We start from the raw sequence: 24,971 nt of genomic DNA, 5'->3' as shown, positions 1-24,971 counted from the left end.
TACAATAAAGACAAATAGAATGAAAATTATGATAAATGTGCAAATTTTTGTTTAACATTATAACTTAAAAACCTGTAATCACAAATTAATTCTGTTAAAATCTATTCAAACACATACTAAATTACAGGCATTTAAACACCCACGAAGGGTACCGCACAAGCTAATCTGGGACGACACTTTACCCACATTCAATAAAACCGGTTTTCATAGAGCGCGGTTTCTACACATGTAGGGGCCGCTTTATGGCAATCGCAATTATTTTTCAAGTATCACTTGTCATTTCAACTAAGACTAAGGGCGTAAATGGTACAACGACCGGAACGCAAAAGGCTGTATTGTTTATTTCGCTTACAGCTCACTTGTTACTAGGATCTTTGACTAGGCAGTCTTAAACATTCCACCAATCCCAAAGTTTAGCCATCTTGCAGTAGGTTAAGTGCAGAGGAGTGAAATTTGTTGGCGAACGGTGACAAGCTTCTATCATCGACGAGAAAAAAGTATGTTCTTTAAATATATTGTGCTTAATTAAGAAGAATATGTTCAATAAAGAATATGTGCATACACCGCTCGTAATGATATATGGACTTAATGATGTATTGCATGCGTTCGCTCATTAAATGACTGTTTTCACGTGAATATCCGACCTCGTGGAGTAATCTTCTGTTTAAAAAAGGTGTCTGCACAACATTTATTGTTGTAATGGTTGATTTATGTGCGACCTTTTTTCAAAACTGGTTGTCGTAATTAAGCGTCCAATATTGCGAGATATGATTTTAAACCAAATGTATATGGGAAGTGTTAGGAGTCATTATCAACAGCTGTGAATGACATATACTGTAGTAAATATTTTGGAATAATAGGACATGGTACGGCAAATGTATTTACAATTTATAAATATTGATGACGCTTAAACGATTATCAATCATTAGTACACCCTTACTGATGTATAGACCAGTTGATTGTTATTGTTTACATTCTGGATATTCCGCGCATGCGCACTGACTGGTTGGCAAAAAGCTCTGGTTGCAGTAACGTAAAAAAATGTATAAAGAGCGTTTGTTTAGTAAATAAATGGGAAAAAATCCGATATAGACATTCAAACACCTAAATTATAGTGCAAATATAACATATTTAGTACCAAAAAATGTACATTCATTAATATAATTTCCTCTTTATAAAAATACGAATTATTTATTAGCATCAGAGTAAAGGTGGTCGGAAGACTAAATATATACTGACAATTTCACAAAACAAAACTATAAATTAGCCGTATTTTTTCTAATAGTAAGACTTTAATAAATGATATTTCAAATATAATACCACATATAATAATTTGATTATAATTGTAAGTGGAAGATGTGATATTGTTATTTTTCATCAGCGATTGAAAGTTTAAGAGTTGCATTGAATCAATTATAAAACAAAGCCCTAAAAACGCGGGATACATTACAATCTTTTAATATTGTGGTTATGTTCTTTTACATTGAATGAATTTTGGTTTCGTTTACATTGAATGACAATATTAATACATTTTAGCATACACATTGAAAAAAACCCTGCATATTATGCAAATTGAACTGACTTTAAATGTAAATTGAAATCTCTTTATTAGTGATAATGAGTGATACAATCTAGCATGTTATTATACTATAAATCTATTATATTTATTATACGCAAGTATTTATTTTTTTACCCCTAACGTGATTGCTTGTTTTTATGATGGTGTTTCCTTCACTACAGTAACATGCAATCATTACACGTGGACTTTACATTTGCCGGTACCTGTTCAATACGTTAATTGTGTGGCAGTATATGTGTGCAATATTTTTAATTTATAGTTATTAAACACTTTATTATTATGATTAAACTGGCTATTATAATCCATTTCGGACAAATGCCTTCATTAAAAAAAAACATGTTAACATATTTCTTGAAGCAGCAGTTAAGTATTTTGGCTTTAAAATTTGGCTCAAATGACTGCTCAATATACCAAGAGATGACATGGAGGTATCATAAATTGTCGTCTGCCACATGTTTTTTATACAGGGACCCATTTATAGGTCCCTAAGTTTATGACACCATGTTTTGTTTGGACAGTATCCGATCATAACGAGATAATCGGTTTGTGATGAACAAAGTGGCAATTAAAAACATCGCGTTAAAAATGCTTTAACAGAGACTAAGAAGGTCAAAATTGGTGTGAACTATAAATCTAGCTGTGAGGAAACATTTACATGTGTGTTTTAATCAAGGTTAACTTCGTAAGACAAACGGGATTATACAGCAAACATCACGTCCTCATTTTGTTTCTGCTCTTCAGAATGACAGGTCAGTTGCGAGATTCAGATACAACACAACTAGAACAGTGGATCGGTCAAGGGCAAACACAGTTTACCCTGTTGTACAGTGCGACCCTTGATGGTTGTACGTCACAAACGTTCCATGCAAAATGCGACCACCAGGGCGCCACAGTCACCGTGGTGTACAATGAGGTGGGATCCGTTTTCGGTGGTTATACCTCTGCGAGCTGGGCGGCTGGCATTGGTGCTACACGAGACGACAAGGCCTTCTTGTTCCAACTGAAATTCTCCGATAAAGATAAGTTTCAAAAATTTCCAGTTTCAAATGCCACGTACAGCATTTTTTCAAATGCAAGTTTTGGACCCATGTTTGGTTCGAATAGCGCATGTGATATGAGCCTATTCTCCGGCACTCTAAATAGCAGCGGCGGATTCTTTCAGTTGAACGGCAATTTTTCATTTGGTACCAACTACACGATGTCTGGGGTATCAAACTGGAATGAAATACATAACGGAAACCTGAAAATTAAAGAACTTGAAGTATACAGTGTAGCAGGTTTGACTTTTATGTTATACTTCCTTATGTCATACAATATATATCATAAGGACCATTTTGCCAAAATAATTTACTTTAAATACTTATTTTGCTATGTTCACATCCAATTTAGAATTTTGCTCTTGATCTTATAAGTTATCCCTTGAATATTGGTGAACGTATATTTGATAGTTCCTGTTGCAATAAGTTAAGCTCATCAATGTTTGTTGCGTTACATTTTTTTCTAGTGTTTCAATTCGATGTGAAAAGAACAAATCTCTATCCTTCCTCTGTTTGGACTTATAAGATGAAACAAATATTGTTTTACCTCTGATTTTCATTAATAGAGTTTCTAAAAACAGCTGATCATTCATAGTAAACTGCAACAAGTTATCACAGACATTATTCAGTAAGTCAGTGGTATAAACAGGTAGACAATACTGTTTTTTAATTATTTCATTTTTCAATTTAATAATCTTTAGATATTTTGTTTCATGTAAAAATGAACTGTTTAACTTCCAAAAGCCTTTACCATGGGTTTCTTTACAGAGATGTTAATCTAGTCTGGCTTACTGAAAAGTTGTTTTCCATGTCTATTGGTTTACATCACCATTTATAAAACTATTCTTCAAGCTTATATCATTTATAAGTCACATATAAATACCGTTGTAACTCATTCGCATGTAAATAATAGGAAATACATCGAACAACGACGGTAGACTTGGGGACATTGGTCCACTAAACACTTAAATAAATACCCGCACTTAAGGCGGGTAAACAAATGATGTGATGGGAGAAAAGAAATAATGATAATCAATGCCTCATGCACATTTAAAACCATAAACATGAAGAGCTTTAAAAAAAACTATTTTAGAACATATGCGAAAACTTTGCCACATTTAACCTCATTATGTCAGTTTACGCATGACGAATCCTGTGTCCTTAAAAAGCTATAATGACTGCGTAATTGTACTTACAAATGGATTGGTTCCGACGTTCGTCAAAATTTGAGGGAAGTTATAATATCCAGCAGCTAAACATCTCCGGAAGGAGCGTTAAATCTCCGGTGCCGTAAGGGACGTAAAATCCTCGAAAGGGGCGTTACATCGCTGGAAGGGACATTAATTCACCCCGTAAAATTTGTGTTAAGTTTACAAGCTACTTGTTTTCGTTATATAGTTTTTTTATTAAGCGGGGCATTGAGAAAACAATCCTTAAAACGTTATTAGCTGTTTTTGTTTCGCCGAATAGATTATAACCATGCTCTATGTATTTTAGCATGTTCAGTATTTAACACACATTTTTCTGTGTAGTTAAACCTCCATGGGCAGTACAGCAGGAATGGCGAAAAGTACCGGAATGGAATAAGAAGGTATGTTCAGTAAATTGATGAAAAGTGAAACAATAATTGATTGTCCGAGAAACATGTATTTAGTTATAATAAATAACTAATGTTCATTAGTTAAATGGGCAACTAATGTTTCAATGGTCAATAAAACAAAAAACTTAATTAAACCAACCTTTCTCACGATCTAGCTGGTGCAGGAGCTCATTCAAGAGGTTCAGTCGATCAAACCGAGGCATAGTTTGATCCAAGATTATCGCATCGTCCTGATTGGCCCAGTCGGTTCCGGGAAATCGAGTTTATGCAACACGATCAACTCAGTGTTCAAGGGTAGAATCACACATATGGCTCTTTGTGGGGAAGGAAGACATAGCGTCACCAAATCCGTACGTCACAATGACAGCCTTTAATAATGCATATAAAGTTATTATGGAACAAAACGTTTGGCCAATAAACCTATAACTATATATAAGAATTTATGGAAATGAGCTGTCAGGTGCAGTATAAATACGTACTTATTTTCATTACATTATTTGATGTGTGTCTTGTTATTCTGTCGTTTTATTGTTTGTATAGAAAATCTAAAACAGACACAAGGCGAACATTTTAGCATTTACTTAAACGATATTCGTGATTATTCGGCACGAAAACTTGAAGAGAGAGCCTTGACAAAGTTTTTAAATCACCGTTAAATACAATTTATGAAATAATAACTGTATATTTCCCATAATGGCGTTAAAGCCGCTGTATTCAGAAGCAAGCCAGACCAGTATCCTTCCAGTAAAGCTCGCTATTTCATATTAAAAAATATCGATTATCGATATCACTATATTTCAGTACCAGCCATACGTATTCAAATCAACACGAGGCAAAGCCCTTCAAGCGCGCATATGTGACACGAGGGGGCTGGAACCTGATTTGGGTATTGACACCATGGAGTTCAACTTTTTGTTGGATGGTCATATTCCAGAAAACTATCAGGTATATAATTAAACTGTGAATAGTATGAAACGCAAAACAGCCTTCCTTTAAATTGCTACGGGAATAAACTACATTTTATCCAATAAAAAACATTCATTTTAATTTTGTAAATGAATTATGTCTTTCGACCTTACAACTAGATTTGATTTAAAACGTTTTTAATAAAATAAAAAGTATGTTATTTACCTTTGGATTATTTACCTTTGATCAGTTTAATCAGTATAATCAGATTATAAATAGTTGTGTCCGGTTTAAGTGATTGATAGCACAGTTAGACTCCATGTATAGTGCATGCGATGAAAAGATAATGTGCCAGTAGAATTGCGCCAATTTTGTTATTATGGGAACGCAAAGTTAAACAGGGTCTAAATGTAAACGAATAAAACGTTGTGTATTGTTGAGGGATTTAACTTCATAGCGTGTTTAAGATCGTTTAAAGTTGACCTAAAAACATGACATCAACATCAGCATTATAATAATGATTTTGTTTCATTTTACTTATCTACATCAGTAAATGAAGAATTTGTTTAGCCCACATGTCTATGAACGACACGCTGTAAATGTCGAAATTCCTAAGTTTAAAATCAAAAAAGGGCAATCGTCTATGTATATTGTAAACAAATCACATACGGTGCGGTATGTGATGTTCTTGTTCATGTTTCTCCTGTTATTAAATTAATTTCAACGCCGATTTTATCTGATTTGATATTAACACACTGGCAATACGAAGTTATTGTTTGCCTCCATATTAACATTGTCTACGACCACTTTGCTGTTTACTGGTATGAAGTATATATTGACAAAAATCAATTAAATTCAAATTTGTTTTACTCAGTTTCAACCTGAAAAACCGATTTCTTTTGACGATCCGGCGTTTGTGACGAAGCCAGAATTAAACAACAAGGTTCATTGTGTAGTCTTTGTTCTGGATGTATCTTCGCTACTAAAGCTTGACCCAGAAACGCTGGCAAAAATCAAAAGTTTCCGGGCTCTTACAATGCGGAAAGGTAACACTTAAGTTTTGTGCCGTTTTGTCTGTGTCAAGACTATTATACTCGTGTGAGAAGACGTGTTTTTTACACGATTACAGATTAAGATGAAATTTAAATTTATATATAGCAAATACAAAAAATGTATATCAACCAATATTATGTGAACGTATTCTTGATGAGCATTACAATGGGTCGCACAATGTTACATTAAAATATACACAGATCCTTAATTATGATTCGATTTATGCTCATCGAATGACAGACACTTCTCAAATCAAAAAGTACTGCAATGTGGAAGCAATGTTATCAGTTTTTCTCCGTCGCTTGTCAAGGGTCATTGCGGTGTGCGCCGTATATAGTCAACATTTACATAGGGGGGGGGGGGGGAACTACATTCAAGGCCACATGCGTTGTCCGATCTTATTAACACTTGTTCAAAACATGTATCCCAATAATAGCTCAGCCAGATAACATTTTAAATAAGATTTTGAAAACTTATTTGTGTGCCCAAACATTATGAAACTTCATCATCACATTTGTTCCTATGATATATCAGCTGAGTTCGATAATAGGTCAAGTCCATTGAAATACATGGTCGCCAGTGGGGTGGTCAATTGTCCCTTTATGGCTAGAGTTACATTGTTTGAACATTTCAGAAGATACACTTGTAGTCAAATAAATACTCTAGTTGTCACTTTTTGTAAACTCGTCGTTTTGAAGCTAGCTGAGAACATTTGTTTCAATCATTTATTGGTCGAGTTCAATGATGGTTTTGGTCCGTTGAAAAACACGACTGCCAGGGAGGTGCAAATTTCAATATATGGCTAGAGTGAAACTTTGAATACTGGAGACTGCCCATTTTTTATCCAATCGTCAAGACACTTGTTCAGAGCATTTGTTCTTGATATCTTAGCGTAGAGTTAACAAGAGTTTGGTTTGTTGAAAACAAAATGGCGGCAATCTGCGAATGAAGCTTGCAATTATGGCTACAGTGCAACAGTTAATACTTTAATGTTGTTTCTGTCTGAAGCAATGGCTTACTACGGGTTGTTTCACAAATGTTGTACTGCATGTCCAATATACATCCAAAATTATAAAAGGAGTAAATACTCGTTATTCTGGGTTGGAATTAAAAGTTCTACTGAAATATTGTCACTTTCTAAAATATAGTTATACTTATTGGCATAGAATTGAATATTACAGTTTTAATATATTCAACTTTTTTTTCTAGCAACTGGTTGCACCAGATAGTACAACATAAAAATGTTTCGGCATGTCTGTATTTTGTCTGCACATGTATCAAGGTCCTGTAATAACTAAATAAGTATAAAAACAGTTTGAGCTCATCATACAAAGCTTTTCTGATGATCTTTGTATTGTGATATCGCTGGTCCGAACGTCAACCTTTAGTTTGTGAGCACTCTAACCGTGCTGTAATTTATTGTAAAATCAGCTGTATACTTCCAGTTACTTACCATGTCTGTAACACTGTTATAATCAGTTTACCAGCAAATAATTCCATTATGTATTCATATCAAATAAAAGAGAAAACTGCAATATGCAATAATTTTTATTTAAAAATTCTTAACGAAACAAGGATATTGTAAAGTTGTTCCTTAAAAATACATGTTGATTTATTTTATATGTACAAGTATGCTTTTAACAGATTCGTCTGTAATACATGTTTTTATCTTGCTCCCATTACAAAGGAATACCTCAAGCGATTATCTTGACGAAAATCGACCTGATAGACAAATTTGTCGCCCGGAACTTAGAGACGGTATATTCGAGCTCTGTAATTGCGAAAACAGTGCAAAATGTCTGCGATATGTTCGGCTTCCCAATGCACCACGTGTTTCCTGTAAAGAACTACGGAGATGAGTTGATGCTGTATGACGGGTTGAACTTCCTGACACTCTTTGCGTTGAGACAGATCATGTACTTGGCTGAGGATCATATTGAAAATCAAACAACTGACAGCATTGATTGTCCTGATAAAGAAAAGGGACACGATTTAGAATCTGCTTCAGAAACCATTTAATTCGGAAGCTGGGGTTATTACATTCAAGTATTATTGTGCATGACTTGCACATACACAGTTTTCCAAATTCAATTTGATTAATGATAATGTAACGATTTACAACGCGTACGTATTTGAATTATGACTGTTAGAATTCATTCTCAAGTGTCTTGTGTCTTGTATATTTGCGTCTATGAACTGCTATGAATTTATTTGTTTTTAATAATGGGATTAATATGCATTTGGTCATTGAGAAATGGTTAAGCCTTTTTTACGGTTAAGGAATAAACTAGTAACTGGTTTTTACTGAGGATATGTACTATCTGCAACGAACTATGACCTACTATTTGCATTGCTCTTTTCATTTCTTTTTATACAATATGCTGACCGTGTGTCATTGATTATTATAATATATTATTGTCATTTAAATGAATACGTCGTCTATTTTATTGCAATTTAATTGTTATCATATTTGGTTCCACAAATAATTCACGTTCATTTTGTTATGTTATTATGAATTAATTGCCAAGTTTGAGGTTTTACGAGCCTTTATACCGGGTTTCAAATGTATTTGCATTGACAGGTTAAATGTGGTTACCCTAGTTGTAATCGTATGCGTAATATTTTGTGGAATACATTTTCTTTTGTGTTCAGACAATTGGTCACTTATGTTTTAAGTAAAAGACTAGCGAATGGTTATAAGAATGAGTCTCTTTGTATGGTTGCTACATTATTATTTATTATAAATTTAACAATGCATTATGCCGTAATGATGCGTTTAAGGTAAAGATGATGTTAATTACCATGTATAACAGTGCCATGCTTTTTTATCTAAGAATTATAATGCAAATTGTGAGTTTATCTGAGTTTAACAGTAATAATTCACGGTTTGATGACCAAAAATAACAATGTCATTTGAAATCAATCCTGTTTGAACGAATGTATTATTATATATTCTAATAAAATCGTGTTGTTTTTTCACAACCGGAGTGTGTTACAGTTGCTGACATGCTGATGAAAGTCAAATAAAGGTCTATAGCGACTGTTTTTACCTTCCACACTGCTTTTGCAAATAATTGTTGAGAACTATTTTTAGAGGTGCAAACATCACAAATAGATGATGCAAAAGAGGACATTCATAAAATGTTACATACCGGTATGCGCTATAAAAATATGTTTATTTGATACTTTATTTGTGTTTATCGGATGTCGTGTTTTCTTCGTACAACGGTTAAAAGACGAAATAGGCTGAATCATTTAGTATTTTCAACTGAATTTAAAATGTCTGTTACCACCAAAGAGTGATATGTTTTCGGTTACACCATTATATAGTTTAATTTATATAAACTTCCCAATCAATTTTGGGATCGTTAGGAGGTACAGTGCCGTGTACGCATATGCAAAGGCATATGGGTCCGATTATGAAAAAACAGGTAAAACCCAAAGTCACACGAACAACTGTAGAGCGTAACTTTCGTAGATCTTATGTAAAGTTCATGCGATTTAAATATATATTGTGTTTGTGTCAGATGATAATATCATTCACAAGAATGATATTTATAAAATGAGATACCTCTAGTTGCATAGTGAACCGAAAGTGAACGTGAATTGTCATTTTAGTATAAACGGATATCACAATGTTTCTAGCAGTGGCAAATAACATACTATAAAATCAATTCATATCTTAAATTTGATATGAGTAAACACATTCCTAGATAATAATTACAGTATGGGACACAGACATCGCGGAACATCGTTTAACACAATCGCTCAATTATGTTTAGTTGTATGTAGCCTTGTTTATCGGAATAGCAATCTGAACACTTCGGACAGTGGGCTACACCACAACGATCGCCGTTATGGCGAAATTGTCCGAGGAATCCCGATTGATCGGAATAGCACAACGACAACAGCCGATCGACCCTATAATCAGGTGCAAATTGTTAATATTTAAAAAAACAATACGACAATGGCACCATACGACTTCTGCTGACGTCTATAATTATGTCTAGCACCACACGCTAGCGATATTGCACACCATGTTAAAAAGTGTATAAAAACGCGGATATTTTAGATGATAATTGAAAACGAAAGTAAAAGTAAATGATGAACGGACATAATTTTCCAAAATTAAGAATCATAAAAACACGTCTTTGTGGCGAGATTTATATCTAATTATTAAGGATTAAATCCGATCTCGAAGGCACGTTGTTTGCGTCAAATTGCGTGTTAACCCACGTTTTGTATTGTACTAGTATTATTGTTCTGGTATTTGACCACACAGCCAAATATAAGTGCTAGTTGGATTAATAGTTGAATAATAAATGGTAAAATATTTAGTACAGTCGATCGGTGTATAGCGGATTTTAGTGGGTAGCGGATAGGTTACAAGTTTTTTGCAAAATCATTGTATTTATGTTGAGATTTATAGTTTTCAATGAATTAAAGTTTAGTTTATTTGATATTACAGTAGACAATTCGTCCACGAGTATACATGAACTGTCAATATAATATACATAAAACAAAGTCACAGGTCATTCAAATTATAAACATCAAAAATAAATCTCTGTACATTGTCCAAAAAACAATTAAAAAATAAATAAATATTGGGTATTTTAGAAAAGACAATAAAAAGCGAGATCGGTGCATAAATATATACCAACAACCTACACTAATCATAATATGTATTATACGTATTTCTTATTTCCCATGCGTTATTATTAAATACAATGGCACAATACGACTTCTGCTAACGTCCATAATTATGTCTAGCACCACACGCTAGCGATATTGCACACCATTTTATACAAAATGTATACAAACGCGGATATTTTAGATGATAATTTAAACGAAAGAAAAAGTAAATGATGAACAGCCATACTTTTCAAAATTGAGAATCATGAAAACACGTTTGTGTGATGAAATTGCTATCAAATTATTAAGGATTTAATCAGATCTCGAAGGTGCATTGGTTGCTTTTAAACACATTTATTGTATTGTACTAGTATTAGTGTTATTGTATTTGACCACATCATCAATATATTGATACTTGGAGTAATATGGGAATAATTAAAGGTTAATATTTGACATCTCAAGTTCATTGTTGCATTTGGAAATATAACAATGGCATACACTTTTAATACATTTAACTCAGACATGGATTGAATAATAGAGTACCAAAGTATTCATAAAGTGGTCTGCACTTTCAAGGTGTGTAAACGGACTGAACTATGTAAGGTATTATAGCCTATCTCATACATAAACTTTACATAGTTCAGTCCGTTTACACACCTAGAAAATACAGACCACTTTATGTATACTTATGTACGCTGATATGCTGATAGGTTTAAGCTATGTATTATATTCACATTTTGCATCGAAATTCGGGGATAAAAGAGGCAATCTTTGTGAAAACGTAAATAAAGTTGGATGTGTTTGTAACACCTACTATTTTAAACACACGAATACACAATCCATTTAATCGTAAATACTTTTTCAGGATAAGGTATTTATATTATATGCATCGAAATAATTGGATGCCAATAGATTTGCTTAAATGTGCATGTTTAGTGCATCAAAGTTAAATATTGTTTAATGCATACCAATAACGTTTTAAGATTATTTTATACAAAATGCTGGAAAAATAATGTTAGAGAAAAACATATTATATAACTAAACTACTATACCTTACGTATGAATAATTTTACTGATCGTTTGATGTGATCAGAATGTTGTAGTCACTCACAGAACAAACAAACAATAGTATTTGGTCTACACGGTTACTAAATGGCGTTTTTAATGCTGCAATGCACGGATTGGAAATTAGATTATATTTTAAGATTATCAGTTTCTGTGTGTGTTTTCTTTTAAGGAAAATGGTAAAATACAAATTTAATATTCTCATTTAAACAAGCATTTATCGAGAATGTATCAACTACTATCATTGTGTAATAGCTTAAATAAATGTGGGGCAGTTTGTTAGTCAATTGATGAACATGTGTTTAACACGTTTAGCATAAAAACATTATTTTTGAATATTAACGTATGCAGATCGTTATACACGATTTTTTATATAAAATAAATTTCATTTTTACCCGCTCTTATTTCCAATAGTCTTTAAAGACGACACATGCATTTTTTATCGTTTTCTTTTTGACGGTCTTGTGTGTTTGCGTACCTCAACTCAACCCTGCTAGAACGACAAATCCGAGAAAAGTCCACACGTGGCGCCAACTCGTTGACACGTATAAACGAACCCTTATGTATCGTGGCGGCGCCTACAATATTGGTTTTGACGTTGCGGGGTGTTGGCAATCTCAATCGCGCCAACAGAACCAATGGGATATGACACAAATAAGCAAACGTGTGTTGATTGCTGGTTGGTTAGTTGTATTTAATTAATGCGTTAATAAGAAAGTTTTTCGGTCGACATTTCGTTCCATGGTCTTGAGATGATAATGACATTACTTATAACTGTAAATAACGAAAATCAGACTATGCGTCGCGCATAATATATTCTTCCTGAACCAATTTCGCATATTTTGAAATGTTATATCGCGTACAGAAAAAAACCTTAATCATACGTTCAAGGATCTAAGTCTAATTTGGCAAAAATGTTCAGCATCTTTTGAGACAAAGTGTTGCGAACAATATTTAGCTCTTGCATTAAAGACAATTTTCGCACTTGAAATTGATATATCTTATATATAACACATTACACGCAGGACTTTCACTTGAAACAAATGTATATAAACAATCTGACTGTGGCCCGCGTAGATTAATGTTTTATGTCCAAAAATCAACTTTCTTACGAATTGGGACGGAGACTAAAACAAACTTAGCACAACTGTAAACCATGGTCAGTTTCATACTGCCGTGAAATAATAACATCTGTTTTTGTCGAACATCTACTGGTGTATAGCCAATGTCACAGTGAAGACTTTAAGTTTATGGAACAGTAACATATATTTGTGTCCGATCTTCATCTGTTTTATGCACGATACAATTTGTTAAATAAATAGTTGCAAATGATAATCGAGAGAAATTTACCACGTGCAACAATTGTATCACCCTCTTATAAGGCAAATTCACAGTGGACATATTTGGAGTGTATGTATATTTATTATAGAGATATATAAGAATATATTTTTATAAAAATATCCGACTCCTAAGTTTAATGTGCTTGATTGGAATGTGCAGTTACATTTGTCTTGAAACAATATTTATATAGTTTTTCGTAAACACATGCAAGCAACACAATACAACAATGCATACGATTTTTGCCAAAATACCACAAACACGTAGACATTGCTACATATGGCCTAACATTAACACTGCAAATGATTGGAAACAAAAACCCCAGAGCATTTTTCTCTTTTGTTGATTAAATTTAGCAGATGATCATCATATGAAGTTGAAGGAATGTCCAATCGTGTGCAAAATAACGATTCGAACACAATACATTCCCATATAAGTCATGCTGATGTAAATTGCAAGATAAATATTGTTTAAATGAGTAATAGGATTGTATTTTTAAACAGAATCGTTTACACTATGATCGCACACTTTTTCCTTTAAATATCACGTATGTACATTGCATCAGTAATATTACTGTAAAAGTTATTTTCGTGTTGTAACTGTACGGACAAATATATTGTTGTGGTTTTATGTGCTGAGTATTTTAAATGTTTTGCGTCTTGTCTCAGAAATAAGCAACGTCATGCGACGATTGGGTTTTATGCTATTATAGACGGAGCACATGCGTTTGACGTCATCACGAGAGTATCGTTTTTAATGTAAACATCATCATTGATACAAGGTCCCTATCGATACTAGATCACCGTACGATAATAAGGTTACATATTTACCATTATACTAAATAATTAAGTCATGTAGGGCTGTTCTCTCTAATTGAATCATCATATTTTACTCGAAGGCATGTTTTACACTGTAGACTGTTGTTCTCGTTTAATATTTTGGAGATATTGATAGGGGAGAATAGTTGTTCACTGCTTAATCCCTTAAATATGATTAAATTAGAGACTATAATAAAAAATTGCACTGAAAAAAAGTTAAATTCCACTTTAAAACCGCCGGAAAAAATGAAGATGCAAAAACAGTTAATTTTTTTGTGTCAAGTTCTTTCTTGGTTTGTACATGACATATCTTTTTTACTTCTTAAATCGTTTCAGCTTAGAATGCCCTTTAAGAAAATGTAAACAGTTTGTCTATGTGCAAAATTTTGCATTTATTTTCACTAAAAGTTGTCGCTTTTACATTGATTTAAAAAAGGAAAAATATAAGCATGTTGTGACCTAAACACACAACATGCCCCGTCACAAAGGAGCCGTATTTACAGAAAATCAACATTTTTGTGCGGGGTATTATGCGTTTTTGTAAATTTCATGAAATAAATGCGTTTTGTTTCATGAATTTAATGAGCAATGTGAATTTTAAAGAAAAAAACTGCTTTTTCAGTGAAAAAAAAAACACATACAGAAACTTGTCTTAAGTATCTTAAAGTGCACCAGTTCGTGCTGAATAAATACATAAACATTTTTTAATAACTGTTTATTTATTTTCGACATAGCATGTAACAAAATTCCAGTATATTGACTGATTTGTATAAGTAAGGTTATTTTTTTATTTACTCTTGAACGCCCTTTGTAAATTGAAGCACCGAAAGCGAAAACCAGATGGCATATCAGGCATTATTATTAAATGCATTTTCAAGCATTTCTATATGAAAGATCGATCTGAAATTCGGCGTGCACATTGGAAATAGGATTATGATTAGCAAAAAGTGCCTATTTTTCGTGATTTAAATATTTAAAGCTGTCTTATATGTTACATTATACTAAATAATCCAGTCGTGTAGGACTGTATATATACTTTCTAAAACAATCATCATATTTTACTTGAAGGCATGTTTTACACTTTCGACTGTTGTTCTCGTTTAATCTTTTGGAGGTGTTGATAGAGTAAGAATAGGTGTTAACTACCTAATCCATGAAATATGATAAAATACGAAACAATAGTAAATCAATGCGCCGTAGACGCTGAAGGCATGCGGCTAGATTAAGTGTGCTTGGTAAGAAGTAAAGTTCTTAAAAAAAAGATAGTTCGACTATGTATATAGATGTCAATATCTTTATCCATAGTCAAACTATCTTTTTTTAAGAAGACGTTTTGTCGGAAGTTTTTTTATTGATTTAGTATGTGTATGCATTATTATAAACAGGTTTATAAAAATCAAGGCTGCAGCTGCATTTTTCAAAAAGTCACAATGGATAGTCGATCATTAAGTCATGGCCATCCTACATAGGCGGTGAAGATATGTGGCTGGGAACGAGATTATGACCCATCTGGGTCTGTCACTTTTTGTGTGTCATAAATGCTGAATGCCCGTTTTGGATGAAATGACGTCCTTATTCAACCAGTATCGGTACATGTTATGCTGATCAGTTTGTGTTGATAATATCTCCATTGATCGCGTATCTGGATGAATATAATTAATTTCAAAGTACTGAATTTATTGTACTAATATTAATCCGTAAATACTCATGGTTGCCATGGAAACAAAAAATATTATTTTTCATATTTATTACTATTTTAAAGAATTTAAGCCTAAAAACCACAGAAAATCAACAAAATATGTTCTGGACGGATATGGAACATCATTAACATGTTTATTATATACATAAATATATGCACATTTTCTGGAAAAAAGTGTGTATTCAGATATTGAACATTTTGTACAGCTATGAACTTAAAACTAAAACGAATAACTCCTCATGATACAATTTGTGTTGTGTGTCTGTCTGCCAGACACTATTTTGTTTATTTAGCAATTCAATTTTGTTCCATGATTGATAAAATTAAGTAGACAAAATACATTAAGTTAACAGTTGCCATGGAAACAGTGATTTGTGGATTGCATATGCATGCTGTTTGTGATCAACAATGTATTTGAAGTTAATATATTATTAATCTTTGCATAAGTGTCAAACCAAATTCACTGGTGCATTTCATACGTAGAGATTCGAAAACATGATTTTCAACTAAAACAAAATTAAAGCAATTAGCACTACATATTTAATGGCACACGTCACTAATTAACTCACTATAGATTGAACTTTAAACAGCAAAATATTCATTTACATGTAAAAATAAATCACATACAAACATAACATGAACACATACGTTAACATCACATATCTTGAGGTTTAAATGAACTACAACAGTACTAGTGATATTATTTTAAGACCACAATATTAGCAGGCATACAATACAATGTATTTCTTATCGTGTAAAGACTATTTTATAGTTAGATCACTATGAATGAATTGTTTATCATTAATCAAACAAATGTGTCCACACGACACGGATGTCCCCAACTGTAACTTTGTCACTACATAAAAGCATAAGTGTGTAAATGTTTTTGAGATATACATCGCCTTTATTTTATTTAGCTATTAGTTTGCTACATAACAGGTGTTCAATATTTCAATTTTGTTTGTTACATATGTCATCTGCTGCAGTTTGTAGATGCTTGTTTTTTCTGCCAATTCTTTGCATGCATGTTCTAACTTGGCCTAGAGACCATCTAGATAAAACTTGTGAACAAGTTTGGTGAAGATCAGATGAAAACTACTTGAATTAGAGAGCGGACACCAAGCTGAATGTTTAAAACGCACTAAGTGACCCAGTGAACTAGTTTTTTGCCCGGCATGCCCCATGTTCACACTTGGCGTAGACATTATGTAGATACAACTTCTGACAAAGTTTGAGAAAGATTGAATGAAAACTACTTGAATTAGAGAGCGGACACCATGCTGAATGTTTGAAACGCACTAAGTGACCCTATGACATAGTTTTTGGCCCGGCATGACCCATGTTCGTCTTGACCTAGACATTATCCGGATGCAACTTCTGACCAAGTTTGGAGATCGGATCAGAACTACTTGAATTAGAGAGTGAACACGAAACGTGTTACGGAGGACAGACAGACTGACAAACGGACAGTGCGAAAACTATATGCCGTTCGTTGGGGGCATAAACTATATTTTCATGTATCTGACATGGTGTGCTGAAACAACAAAAATGTAAAACAAATATTCGCTTCTCATACTTAATATATTATCTATGGATGACAGACTTATTGGAAAAACAACACAAGATACACATTGTTGATATTTTGTACTCAAATTCATGCACATCAATAAAAAAGTATTGTATTTATTCTTTGAAGAAAAATCACCTGTTAAGTCTGGATTACAAAATCTTATCTGTTAAAAAATGTCAATCACAACACAACATGAACACAATATATTGTCCATATTATCATCCACACAGAGTCCAAACTGTCAGTAAACTTGGTAAGCTCAGGTTGCATCAGGATTTGCCAAACACATTCCTGACATATGCATTATTGCTATCATTTCGCATGGAATTGTCATCGCTAACATGTCGTTGTGAGATTGCACAAAGATTTGCAACATAAATTTGATATTAGTTTTTAATACAACCTTGCTCAGTTCACAGTCTGTTAAATGTAATACAATAATTTTAAGTACATAAAATGAAAGTAGAATACGTCTAAGGGAATATATGCCCGTAAATTGTTCAACGAAATGTTAATATTGTCATTATAGAAAAGTTCAACAACAAATGATAAATTGAGAAGTGTTTAAGATTTTGACAACTACCTAGGCAAACAGACACATAAACCGCGTCTAAAATCGTCGTTATGACCGCCAAAACGGCTCATACAAACATCATGATTGGTGTAATAGATTCATTAAACATGAGATTCCATCCTATAAGACCAACTTTGATTTTTTTAATGAGAAAAACAAATGAAAAACTTATTTTAATTTATCTTTGACAAAATCCAGGAAGTTTATCCGAAAATTGTCACTGTCGACTGTGCCCTACTGTATTCATTTTTAGTAAAGCTGAGGTTAATTTAAACCATGTAAAAATCAAGAGAAAATACGGAAAAATAAAGGTCCACTGACTTATTTTTATTGGTTTAGATTATAGTTCAAAGTTAATGGCAAACAAGTTGTTATTGTTTTGACAAAGTCCGCGAAACGGTAGTTAGAGACCGTCAAGTGAGCAACTTATTCTCGCATGAATATGTAAACAATAAATACTGTGTCGTAGCCAATGCTTAACAATTTTGATTCAATAATGTTTTTTTTACATGTATTAAAGTTCAAAGTAAAACTATTATTAATGGCAAACAAGTTGCTATTGTTTTGACAAACTCCGCGAAACGGTAGTTAGTGACCGTACAGTGAGGAACTTATTCTCGCATGAATATGTAAACAATAAAATTTTTGTCGTAGCCAATGCTTAACAATTTTGATTCAATAATATTTTTTACACTTTGTATGACACTGTTATATAGTTATATAGTGATGTTCTGTATTTACAAGCCGGGTTATTGGGATCTGCGAAGAACTACTTTTATTGCGCACGCACTTATTAAGTGGTAAATCGGAGTTATACAAATTTGGTTTTGGCAGCCAGCCAAGTCAGCTCGTCTCAGAAATCGGTGTCAGTACTATGGCCTATGGGCTTCGCTCCAGGCCAAAAATTGCACAGAAAAAGGTAACATTCCACTAGAAAACAGCCAGCATAAAAGCCTTCAGTCTGAAGCAGGCCTGTATCACCTTTATAAACAAGTTGAAGTCTCAAATGCCCTCAATAACTATTACAGAAGAAGGTGTGGATAAACTCTTGAGTGGTCTCCGCCCCAGTAAAGCATCCGGCCCAGACCAGATTTCACCACGGATCCTTAAAGAACTTCACAAAGTTGTGTAAGATATTCCAATTATCCCTTAGCTCAGGTATCGTTCCATCAGACTGGGAGAAAGCAACTATAGCCCCTGTGTTTAAGAACGGATCAAGGTCAAAACCAAGCAATAACAGACCCATATCACTTACATGTATTGTCTCTAAACTGATTGAACACATAATTGTCTCAAACTTAAAATGTCCCACTTTTATAAGCACCAGCTACTTTCCCCTTTTCAACATGGATTTAGGTCAAAACATAGCTGCGAGACACAGCTGATTAGTTTTTCCAAGAACTATTTGACTCTCTAGAAAATGGTCAACACACTGACGTAATTGTAATGGATTTCTCTAAAGCATTCGATAAGGTCGATCACCACAAGCTTATCCACAAATTATCCAAGCTTGGGGTGAACTTAGAGGTCACATCCTGGATTAGATCCTTCCTCAGTAACCGTACACAGAGAGTTGCGGTTGAGGGTCATATCTCGGATGAACTCCCAGTTATGTCTGGTGTCCCACAGAGGCAGTCATAGGTCATTGCCTCTTCCTGACCTATATAAATGACCTCCCTGACAGTACAAAAAGTAAGGCTAGGTTATTTGCTAACGACACTGTAGTCTACCTGTCAATCAAGTCCCAGTCCGATTCAGTACAACTCCAAAATGACCTCTACCAACTAGAACAATGGGAAAGAGATTGGGCAATGAAATTTAATCCTGATAAGTGCAAGGTGTTACGTGTCACTAGAAAAAGAAACCCCATCATATTCCCCTACACCCTCCATAATACTGAATTAATATCAACTGTCAATGCCAAGTACCTTGGGGTTACCCTAACTAAGGATTTAAACTGGTCAAAACACATAAATAATATATCATTTAAGGCCAAAAACTCCCTCCATGTCATTAAGAGAAACGTTAGGACCCAGAATATCAAGGTTGAGGAAGCTGCCTATACGACGTACGAATGCCCACAACTTTAATATTTTTCAGTTGTGTGGCATCCCTGGCAAAATTATTTGGTTAATAAACTAGAAGGGGTCCAACGAGCAGCAGTCCAGTATGTCATCAATGATTATGCATACACCAGTAGTGTCACCCATATGCTGCAGACCCTTCATTGGAACACCCTTGCCCATCGCTGCATGACCAACTCCCTCACAATGCTAAACAAAATTCAACACCAGCTAGTCACCTTAACCCTAAAAGAAACTTATACTTTTAAATCCCCAAATCACGCAACCAGTATCACATGACCTCCTTTTTTTCCCGAACTAAAAAGTATTAGAACGGTCTTCCATACCCGGTCTCGATTCCTTCAAAACGAGACTCGGGGAGGATAAATTCTAAGTTGTAGCCCCTGTTTTTATTTTTAACCTAACACTGCACTTCTGGATTATTCTTACTTTACTGTATATATCTCAAATACTTTCTCTTTTAAATGCACTTTTGAACTGACTTACACTGGTTTCCCTGACAACGCCCCTCCCAATTTTAATCATGATTGATTGTTCGGGAGCATACCGTAGATGTAGATGTATGTTTTAATTCTTAAATCGATCAGCTTAGAATGACCTTTACGAAAAGGTATGGTTATGAGGGTCTCTATGTGCAAAATACTGCATTTAATTTCGCTTTAAGTTTTCGCTTTTAGATTGAATAAAATAGGGAAAATATTAAGTGTATTGTGATCTTTAAAGAAAAGGGGAGCAACTCATTCATCTTTCTTTACAAAATGTACAGTTGACGATTCATTAGTTTGAACTATTGACATTGAAGGAATAAGACCATCGTTAATGAATAGTTATTTCAGATTTATACAAATAAAAAACAAATATTTACCTTTGTCATGTCATTATAAGTTTTATATTCTTTACTAAAATGTATATTTTCAATTCGTTTACAAAATGCGTTGTCAAACGCCGCCATCATAGGTCACATTCAACTAAAACATTGAGTATCCCTCTGTAGTACGTAATTTCTAAAGAGTTCCTTTTCTCTTCTTGCATACAAGCCATTTAACAATCTAAGACATTTCTTATGTGGCTAATTCTAAAATCCTATATGTGTCTTGAGTATATTGCTGACTTCGAGGGTATTCTAACTTAAGATAGTAGGCTTTATTAAAAGGAACATCACAACACAAAATAAAAAGGTACGAGAACTTGCATACAAGTCTCTGGTCCGACCACAAGTTGAATACGCTTCCACTGTCTGGAGCCCATGGACCAAAACTGCCATCAATCAAGTGGAAAGTGTGTAGAACCTGGCTGCATGCTGGGTGCAGCGAGATTACTTTCACTTTTCCAGTGTCTCGGGCATGGTACAAGATCTTGGCTGGAGATCGCTCGAAGATCGTAGAAATGACAGCAAACTCATCATGTTCTACAAAATCTATCACAACCTTGTTGCCATACCGCTCCGACAATATATAAAAGCACCAATCCGCTTCACTAGGCACATGCACCCACTGTATCTACAAAAGGTACAGACAGGATCACTCTACCACTATTACTCCGTTTTCCCACACAGCATCACACTATGGGACAAGCTCTCAGCTGATATCGCTACCCTATCCGATTTTGAACAGTTTAAGAGGGCAGTGGTAAATGTGCGATACTAGTCTGTTAAATGATGTTTTTAACCCTCACTTTTATCTGTCACCTTCACTAAACTCTTTTAACCACTTGATTTCTCTCCATTCTTCTGGAGATTTTAAGCTTTTAGTCTCACTACCCAACAAAATCCTTTGTTGGGTCCTTTTAACCTTTCACACTCACTAATGTTGCTGACGCGCACATTTTCCCTGTCTATAATACTCGAAAGAACGGTTGGCAGTATACAGAGTAGATAGGTAGATAGATAGATAGATAGATAGATAGATAGATAGATAGAGAGATAGAGAGATAGAGAGATAGAGAGATAGAGAGATAGATAGATAGATAGATAGATAGATAGATAGATAGATAGATAGATAGATCGCTATCTACCGGATCTCGCAAAGTTTAAGAGGGCAGTGGTAAATATGCGGTACTAGTCTCTTAAATTATGTTTTTAACCCTCACTTTTATCTGTCAATTTGACCCAACTCTTTAAACCACTTAGTTTCTCTCCATTCTTCTGGAGATTTCAAGCTGTTATTCTTAATACCCAACAATATCCTTTGTTGGGTCCTTTTTGCTTTTCATTCTCACGATATTCCTGACGCGCACCTTTTCCCTCGAAAGAGTGGTTGTCAGTAAACAGAGATAGAGATAAAATATTAACTTTTAGTATGTGTTTTCTGTTGTATGGGGCTTTTGTCGAAATGGGGCTGCCAAAACGCGCGTTTTACCCACAGGTGTTGGGCGCGTTGCCAAGTCACTTTAACACTCACAATATGTCATAAAACAACATTTTTTATCAATATATATATATATATACAAGGTAGGTATCTCTTGACACAGAAAAATCACCTCCATTAACATTTTAAGCGATTAATTGACTAAATGGCGGTTTATTTTCGTAAACTATGTACCATTTTTCTGTATCAAGAGATACATACCTTGCCAATCCAGGCGTAATGATTTCTTCGCCGCAACCTCAAAAATGAACTCATCAATAGTGAAAGATCATGCAATCGTCAGGTCTAAATTAGAATACTCCTCCACTGCCTGGGACCCACATACAAAAGTTCAAACAAATCTACTGGAAATAGAACAACGACGAGCAGCTAGATTCATAAAAAAACAGATATCACTATACACAGTAAGTTCAGTAAATAATATAATAGACACCCTAAATTGGCCCTCACTAAAAAAACGTCTCATCATGCTATATAAAATTATTCATCATGTAGTTTTCATCACTCCTCCCAATAACCTTATTGTTCCTGTCGACCAGACTCAGCAGTGTCCACTGTATAAAACACATACAAACCTCAAAAGGCTCATATAAATTTTCATTCTACCAGAGAACAGTCATCCAATGGAATTTAATAACTCCCGTTATTTATTAGGTAACACCCAGCTGAGCATCTCTGTACATTGTATGCCTCTAAACGTATATGCGCCGGCACAAAGTATTCTTTACAAAAGGATTGTTGTATCTGAAGGAGAAGAACAAGAATCATCAGTGGTTATTATCAAACTGGCAGTATGTAACCTTTCCCTTAATATGTCCAATTTGCGCACAAATAGAAAACAGGGTTTTCGTACAGGACTGCCTTTGTAAAAGATGATGCAATTAAATGATTTCCTAACAATGCATTAACACTATGTACTGTAACCAACCACTTAAATAACTCCCTCTTAGTAATGTGCCAAAGCTGCTACATCTGCCAAGACTTCTGTCATCCTTTACGATTATAGTATACGATTAGTTTAGCTATTTGATCGATATGCAAAGGAAGCCATTTTGTTTGACGAGAACGATGTTGATTTACGGTTACACAACAGAAAATAGTTTCCCTTTGATCATGTCAAACTGTCAATTTACCCAAGAAAGTGATACAATATGCTTACGTTACAACGTATTTACGAAATTTGTGTTCACAATCAGAGATTTTAGTAGCCATTAAGAAATATTAGGAACTATTGGCTTATTTTGTTTCTGGTCAAGCTCAGAATGAATCTAAAAATTATTTACATGATAGAAATAGTATATTAATAAGTTCGCTATATACTTTAAAATGAATGATTTTAGGGTAATTCATACACATTGCAAAACGGAGAGGAGGTAAAACAATGCTCTAAAATATCCATTATATGCATCTTTTGATGATTAAGAAACTTGACAACGTTTTGGTAAATTCAGGGGGTGGATCGTACGCAAGTAACTGGCGTGGCGTAAGTGAGAAAAATAGTAACTGGTGTTCAAAATGGCGGTTAATGGGTGAATTGTGAATGTTTTCGTCGGAGTTTTTGAAAGGTTTGTACATTTACGATACTTATTCGACATTATACTTAGGCGCAGGATGATCTTCTGAAATCCATTTAACCTCGGTATAAATCCTATTGATAAATTATCAATATTACAAAAGTTATTGAAGACTTTATGCACAAGATTCTCATTGTTTACGATTGACACGGTTCATTGTATATGCATTTTTATGCCATATATAAGGGTTTCTCAGCAGTTTTTATGGAAAGATGGACTCAAAAACCATTATAGTTTACCTTTTATGACCACCAGGATGCTTCCAACAGGCAATCGCAATATATGCATCAAAATTCGAAAATTAAACCCCATTTCAATAACTGGTGAGCACAGTGCCCCCACTTTCAGTAACTGGTGTTTCTTAAAAAAAGCACACTTGGTATGTGTACATAAAACAAGGCTTGAATTCATGAACGTTTTCGTCTGAATTATAGACTCAGACTTAAAAAAGAATCGAACTATCATTTTATCTACAATTTGTGTCATACTAAAATCACATTTACTATAAAGAGATTTACACAAAGACCACTTTTCATTCATTATGCATGATTTAAAATCGCTAGATAATTGATTGAAAATCTCAGTCTGAGTCTATATTTTAGCCTTTCAACATTTGTTAATACGGGCCTTTGTGCAGTTATAATCCCATTCCTCACAACTTAGCTTTCTGTTTCAGAAACCATGAGTTTGACATTCGGGCTCCGCACAAAGGAAAGAAGAGAACGATAAGCAACCTCGGTGGAATTCCGAAAGGCGTTCAGTCGATTCGGGAACACTTCAACGTTAATGAATCAAAAATACTACCTTCGTTAAGACATGGCATTCCATCTAATTATTTAAAAGAACTCTAAATAAAACAAATAATGCTCTTTTTGTAATAGCTGATTTAAAGTGACTTTGACATTAAAAAGGGATTCGTATAAACAATGTTGTTTTAATCATAACTAAATGATTTTGTATAAGCAAAGAATAAGTAATGCCACGGATATGTGGGAACAATATTTGTCTCCCGGAAATCATGCACAAGCTTTGTCAGATAATGTGCATAATAGACAAATAACAAGATTCAACGAGGC

At 34.0% G+C, this 24,971-nt stretch overlaps 1 protein-coding gene across 1 annotated transcript; it reads left to right on the top strand.

Moving 5' to 3' along the window:
- The first annotated feature begins 358 nt into the window (after positions 1–358).
- Positions 359–9,157, top strand: LOC127858770 (interferon-induced protein 44-like). The gene is made up of 7 exons (XM_052396043.1): positions 359–497; positions 2,321–2,856; positions 4,149–4,207; positions 4,372–4,566; positions 5,018–5,161; positions 5,997–6,168; positions 7,863–9,157. Exons 2-7 carry the CDS (start codon positions 2,322–2,324, stop codon positions 8,192–8,194), a joined length of 1,437 nt encoding a protein of 478 aa, XP_052252003.1. The 5' UTR covers positions 359–497; position 2,321; the 3' UTR covers positions 8,195–9,157.
- Positions 9,158–24,971: the final 15,814 nt, after the last annotated feature.

Source organism: Dreissena polymorpha, chromosome 14 (assembly GCF_020536995.1).
Source record: "Dreissena polymorpha isolate Duluth1 chromosome 14, UMN_Dpol_1.0, whole genome shotgun sequence".
In the NCBI taxonomy this organism is placed as follows: Eukaryota; Metazoa; Mollusca; class Bivalvia; order Myida; family Dreissenidae; genus Dreissena; species Dreissena polymorpha.
The sequence above is the reverse complement of the archived record's forward strand: the minus strand, read 5'-3'. Positions and strand labels throughout refer to the sequence as shown.